This window comes from Gigantopelta aegis, unplaced genomic scaffold (assembly GCF_016097555.1).
Source record: "Gigantopelta aegis isolate Gae_Host unplaced genomic scaffold, Gae_host_genome ctg4532_pilon_pilon, whole genome shotgun sequence".
Taxonomy (NCBI): domain Eukaryota; kingdom Metazoa; phylum Mollusca; class Gastropoda; order Neomphalida; family Peltospiridae; genus Gigantopelta; species Gigantopelta aegis.
The window spans coordinates 7,000-14,357 of NW_024533915.1; the positions used below are offsets into that span (position 1 = coordinate 7,000).

Consider the following 7,358-nt stretch of genomic DNA (forward strand, 5'->3'; position numbering starts at 1 on the left):
GTAAAAAAGGTAATTATGAAACCTGTTATTGAACTGTACCTCTTCTGGGATAGTACTTAGATTAGGGTTCAATATATAGTACACCCATCTGGGACAACAAGCAGCCCAACATTTTTGACAAGAACGTTTTCTAAAAATATATAGAGCCAACAATGACATTACAAACCAAAAGTGGATCATTTAGGCAAAATGATATTTGAAATATTAATAATTTATTTATGAGCAATGCTGAAATATACCAGTATGCTGATCAAAGTGAGTAGAATGGACTGGGCTACACACAATCCTTACATTTTGCACTATGGATTGAAGGTAAAAGCAAGTAAATGTTTCATGTTTAAGGGAATCTAGTAATAAATGTCTTTTTAATAACACAAGATATTGTCTACTGATAATGTGTCTTATTATAATATGTATGTATTCATGCTTACAACAACTGGTCCCATTTGATTGACATAAATTGCAGGAGCAGAAAGTAGAAGGCAGTAGCAGATCAGGCCTTTGAATAGCAATCATGATAGCAGTAAGTCCACCCTAGTAATTGATGAATGGAATGAAATAAATGACAAAAGAATAGCACAGAGAGCTTACCATTGAGTTCCCCATAAAGAAACATTGGTACTGAAGGATATTTGGCCTTCATATCTTCTATATAGGCAATTGCATCAGTTGCAAATAGGACTGGATATCAAGAATGTATCCACGGTCACCTTCACTCCTCCCATGTCCAACTAGTTATAACATTATTCATGAAAAAAACACATAAGTTAATATATCTCACCTAGAATCTAATCCAAATACGAAAATCTTATTTTTTCATTAACTCCCTACCTATCTCTTTATAAACGTCCCATATATTCATGCATCCCATGAGTAATGTTTGCACTAGAGCTCTAACATAGAAGAATGATTAATATAATATAATATTCTTTTGTTGTCATGTGATCTTATGATTATAAACTAATAAAGTATTAGGAAAAATGTCTACTTTATATCATTGTGTAGTATCACAAAGAAAAACCAGGAAAAGAAAACAAGTGAGTGAGATAGAAGTTCATAGAACTACAATAATATTCTATAAGAAAATCAAGTAATAAAGCCACTTACTTAAAAATATGAAAATTATAAAGAAAGCATTAATGATTTATAGATAAGATAGTTATCAATAAATTGAAACATATAAACACCAAACATGGACAATAATAGGTTATAGTATTGACTTAAGTGTTTAATAAGGAAAGTACCAGTGAGCAGGCAGACATATGGAAGACACAAACAAGTAACAGGCACTGATTATGATAGTGTTACTGTTTATATAAGGAAAGTATTGTACAGTGACAGTAAACAGTCTAGTCAAGATTGCTATCAACATAAGGAAACACTGAACAGTGACGACAAATAGTCTAGGTTAGATAATATCAACTTTAGAAAGAATTGAGTAGCCAACAACAACAACTTGACACAAAGCAGAGGTCTAGAGTAGCTATGCAATATTTTATCAAAAGAAGATCTAAATCATATTTTGTTATATTTCATTAACAAATGCAATAATTTAGTTTAATGTAATTTAGTATAATTGCCTCAATAGGATCTTAGATATTCAGCAATTATATATATCTATAGTATTACAATCTTTATGTTATTGATATTTACTTGTCTTTGTTCTTTTAATTACTGTAAAGTCTTATTGTTACTATAATAATAATAATTAAACAAAATAAATAATTATATATACACAAAACAATCAACACTGTATTAAATGCATTCTCCATTCAACACATGTTACAATCATCTACTATTTACAGTACAACGAGTTAAAGCTCAATTTACATAAATAACTTACTTGATTTCTCCCTACGGCTTCCAAATATAAGTTTGCAATAAATTGCCTTGAAAACAACTTGTCCTCTGTTTCTCCTAACGCCATCTCTATTTTTTCACTCTTCTTGCAATCTATGCTGTACAGGTTATATACTGCAGGAGTGATGTGTCTTTCCTTCTCTTTGTGTCAAGAATCAAGATGCGAAACTATTTTATAGCGAACCATTTGCAGCGAGATGGCCGTGGAATCACGTGCGCTGTAAATTTAACCCTTGTTCTAACTTGGCGTTGGAAAAGAAATTTGTTCAAAACTCAAAGAAATCCCAATATTCTTGCAATCTTATGGTTGCTGTACAGGCTATACTACCGGACTGACGTGCTTCTTTCTCTTTGTATCAAGATGCGAACCCTACCCAGTATTTATGACAGGAAAGTGCGGGCCCACGTGTTAATAATTCTACGACGACAACGAATTAAATTAAACCTCGTACTTGTGGTTCATAAGGAAAAGATGGTTCTATTTGAAAAAACCAACATTATTGTAAAATCATTAACAGTGCAGGAAAAGTATATACACACAACTCATTTAAAGAACACACAATGTTTCATTCTAAAAATAGCAACAAAGAAAATCAACTAGTACAAACAGTCACCCTGTAATAATAATTATTATTAGTTAATAAACCTATTATATTAAGTTATTCATATTAGAGGTTACTGCTCCACAGTTTTCAACTACAGCTGTTTGGATTTTAGAGAAATCAAAAGGCTCTCCAGTGATCCCCCCCCGTTCATAGATTCCAACACATCTCGACAAGCAGTTTCAAATGAGTAGTGGCATCATAGCTCTCAGAAATAAATGCCTATAAAAAGATGTTACATCTCATTATGTATAGATAGAATGAAAGGCTACACAACAAACATTATGATATTAATGGATTTTTTAAAATAATCAAAGGAAAATGTTTGATTTTTTATTACATTGCTTTAATTAAATAACATCTTGTTTACCGACTTTCTATTCCCATGTCAGTGGGCTTGAACAGGTCATATACCTTGACAAACCTATATAATTAACATTGATAACATGGTACATTCCCTCTATATTTATTTTCATCAAGTAGAGTAAACGCTATTATACACCATACACAAACTATCAGTTTCAAAGTGAAAAAAAAAACAGAGACTATCGATGTTTCATTAAATTGTAAAGCGTTTTGCTACAAGTTATAATATTGAATAAGAAATTAGGCAGAGAATGTTACAGTAGATACACCTAGCTTTTATAATGGTGTGTACAGTAATGAGAGATATCACACAATAGAGATGTGACTTACATTTCTTTGATAGGTCCAAGCAAATCGAGACCAGGTTTAAGTTCATCCTCAGGTTTAGCTGTCTCTACGGTAGTACTCACCATAGCAACATAATAATCTTTAGCAGCCACATTGTGAGCAACGAGACACAGCACACATAAATATCTACACATATGAGACAATATATTAAATCATATGATGTCACTCTTTGCCTGCTACCATTTCATTTACTAAATAATCATATAAGCACCATTTTGTCTACTAATGGAAATTACTTTAACAAAACTAAGACCAGAAATATATGACAGATAGTAATATTACTAACAGAACAAACAATCCCAGCATTACTAATATTACATTTTGTCTACTAAGGGAAATTACTTTAACAAAACTAAGACCAAAATATATGACAGATAGTAATATTACTAACAGAACAACAATCCCAGCATTACTAATATTACATTAGAATATGCTTGTATGGAGCAGAACATTACAGGAATTTGTTTTTTAATACTGGAACACGAAGCAAATTACCAATATGATATATTTCATTTAAATATATTCCACAAAAATATGACCTTATTGAGTATATTGTTAAATGACTGACCTGATTGTCTTCCCACTTGGTTTTGAGGGATAATAATTTGACAGGATTGTGATTCCTTTGTGTTTGGAAGTGGATGAGTCAAAAATACAAATAGCACGAACAGCCTATAAATATAGTATAATTTCTAACATAATACAAAAATAAATAGATAAATAAATATTAAATATATATATATATATATATAATGTAAGCAACAAACACTTAATGACCTGGCCTATTTTTCTGAACTTTGTCAGGGAAGTAGGAAGGATCACCAATAACACATTTACAACGAGCAACCTATAGAAAAACCCCTTCATTAAATCTCATTAATTGATATTCAATCTTACTTCTCCGCCAGATTTTACGCCCACAACTTTACCACCTTCATAGACAATCTCATCAATAGGTTTGTCCAACATATAAGTACCACCATATATAGCACTGAGTCTATACAACACCAATACTATCAGCACATAATAGTAACATCTTGTTTGATTACCTAGCAAAGCCTTGTGGTAATTCACCTAGTCCATATAAAGGATAAGATAAGGAGATTTCCCATAACGTTGAAGAGATGAACTATTACGTGTAAGAAGTTAAGAAATATTAAAAAATTTATCATCATCTATCCTATAAAGTCTACCATCCTGACTAATATTTATAATTAGAGGGCGTGGCATTAGCACTGCCCTTTTAATCTCTCACCTGTATAGCTGGATGCGCTTGATGGTTTCTATGCAAGGTTTTGTCAAATATCTAAAGTGGAATTATCCAATTATCTCCAGTGATTTGTAGGAACTTACTCATCATTCCGATAAAGGGCTAAAGCATGACCAGTAAAGTCTGCAACATTTGCATCAAGATCATATTTCTTAAAGAGCTCTTGCATTGTCATTGTTTTGGGATCAACACCCTCTGTTATTAAAAAAGAACACTAATAATAAATGTGATATTAATTACGTACTTAATGTCTTAGGATCATTTGGGTCACACTCATAAACATACTGAAGGAAGTTCTTGAATCGTCTTTTTTCCAATAGCCCCATAAGACCTATGTTATATCTATAGTCTAAGCTAACAGAAGTGATAGTGATATACCTGTAGCTAAAGCCTCAGTTTCACTGGCAGGTACTTTGTGTATCTTGCCACCTTTCTTGAAAACATAGCTACCATCTATTTGTTTGAATTCTAGATAGCGTGTCACTCCAGTATGAATAAGTAATTTTACTAGTTCACCTAACAGAGTAATAAAGTATATCATAACTGAAACTATAAGATGACTTATACCATCAGCCATGATGAACTTGGGAATGAGATCAATGTTCCAGTCTCGAGGTCGGCCCATGGCTTCAGGAACATCTCCTTAAACCAAATGTTTGATATAACTGCAAAGAAAAAATAGATAAATATTTATTTACATTTATAAGGTGTTCTATAGTGACAACACTTACTTGATCTAGTGTCAGAGATGCACTCTCCCCACCATAGTACTTGTTCCTGTCCATATGAAGGACCTTCTTGCCAGAGACGGACAACAACCCGCTCAAGATACATTCCTATAAAGAGAAACAACATCTAATACAATTATGATCTCTTAGTATAGGCCACACCCACATAATTACATGTAATGAGTGTTTAGATTGCAAATAACAAATCTTATAATAGCAACAACAAATGATGTGAAAGTATGGAATCAAATGTTTGTGTTTGCAAAGTAGACATATAGAAAATTCACACAAATTTATGATTATTATTGCTTCAATTCATATGAACTTTGTAAGTATGTCTCAACAATCACAATACTAAACAGGTTATCTTAACAACTAGATGGATCATTTTTTAAGACAATGTGGTAAAGTGGTGGGTCTATAGTAGACAATTATTTGCCATTTCTGTAAAGCTAGAATAATGCTATGTCAGTTGTCTCTTCATGATCTCTATTCCTGTGTTGTTAATCTCAATTTGGAATCCCTGTTCACTCAAAAAATAATCCTATTGAGGTTTATGAATTACAAATTTACAATACCTGCTAATTCTGCTTGTAGCCTATTCTCACAGTGAAAGAAACTGTTATCAACCGTTTTGCTAACACATTATAATAATACTTTAGCAATGAGACAAAGTTTCTCCCAAGATAATACACTACAAAGAGAACGGGACACTCCCTTCATTAAATCATAATTTTTTTAGAGGGAATGAGACGTGTCAAGTAATACAGTGACATATGATAATGCTATTGTTAGTAATTATGATCAATATAGGAAATGACATGGAACATCTGTTCTTAGCCATAACCTGATTTAAGCCACACCTCATAAAAATGCTGGTGACAAAATGTAAGTGACTGCATCAAATTCAATTTGTAAGTTTGAACAATTACTGTTGCATTTGTATAACAGTAACAGTCCCTTAGGCTATAGATAAGTTGGTGTCTAAAAACATACATTTATTTCATATTTATGATTCCGTAGCAATATATTATTATGGACCATTTTCAATAAATGGGGCAACCTTCATAATAATGTTAGGAATGACCCATATTGCCAATCCACAACAAGCACAACTGGTAATTTACTGATATTTTATTCCGTTTAAACAGTGTCCAGAAAATAAGACAAAACAAAAATGCAAGAATTATATTAATTATAGTGAAATTATAATCTGTTACACGCTAAGTGGCAAAAATATATTAACAATTTATTTAATCACCTTTAATCCAGTTCCTAGAACAACAACATCATATTCCTCATCCATTATCGGACGTAACTCGATTAGCTAGCAAGTTGAAGAAGACAGAAAATCAGGACAGCAAAATCAGTACTTAGCAGAGCACAGCTCACGTGATAGATATTACAATAATACGGAGCGAAACGGTAGTTTACATCACCCACGTGGTGATGGGAGGAGGAGCCAAAGGTGGTGCAATCGTAAGTAAGGACGTTTCTGATGCAATTGGCAGTTTCTCTAGTCGTAACAAGCACCTCAAAACAAATACACACAATATAAAAGTTTTTGTTTTAACACTTTCTTTGTCTTCATATTTTCTTTGCGCAGTAGCACTGAGAGAATTAAACTAATGACGTTAGTCATGGATGATACAGCACTCTGTGGTCTCTATGATGGTTGTAGTCAGTTGGAGAGACAAGTGGTACGTTATTGGTGATATATTTATGTATATTCAAGCTGTTTATATGAACTCAGTATATTTTATAATAGTGGAGTATCCAGCTTGTTGAATATAACCAATAGTGGCTCCAGTACCATATGTAGTCACTTAATTTAATGGGAACTTACTAATGAATCTTAAATTTTAGTATTTATTTTGTTATACAACAGTGTATAGTATATGTCACAGAAGATAAATGTTTTGTTAGTCTCACTTGACTTCAATTCTAGTGATCTTTGTGGTTTTTACCATCTATTTTGAAAAAAATGGTTGTAGCATTACTTGTGTATTATTGATTAAAAGAAAGAGAAAACATAACTTTGTAATATCATTTCAGACAATGCAATATTTTGATCATTTACGGAACTCATGTGATGCATGGAAATTATGTTTGACAGATTTCTCAGAGAGAGCAGATAGGTAAGTGCATTATTATAATGCTATCATCACTTACCACTCCTTTCAC

General features: G+C 32.2%; 1 protein-coding gene across 1 annotated transcript; it reads right to left on the reverse strand.

Annotated features, from left to right (window-relative positions):
* Positions 1–665: 665 nt before the first annotated feature.
* Positions 666–6,480, reverse strand: LOC121392799 (rab GDP dissociation inhibitor beta-like). The gene is given in 20 exon segments (XM_041523875.1): positions 666–731; positions 2,540–2,619; positions 2,622–2,648; positions 2,651–2,686; positions 2,834–2,886; positions 3,159–3,279; positions 3,282–3,302; positions 3,745–3,848; positions 3,959–4,023; positions 4,074–4,173; positions 4,226–4,271; positions 4,274–4,305; positions 4,432–4,482; positions 4,530–4,641; positions 4,691–4,777; positions 4,825–4,962; positions 5,014–5,090; positions 5,092–5,111; positions 5,178–5,282; positions 6,436–6,480. Coding segments are annotated over 20 exon segments (1,386 nt in total).
* Positions 6,481–7,358: the final 878 nt, after the last annotated feature.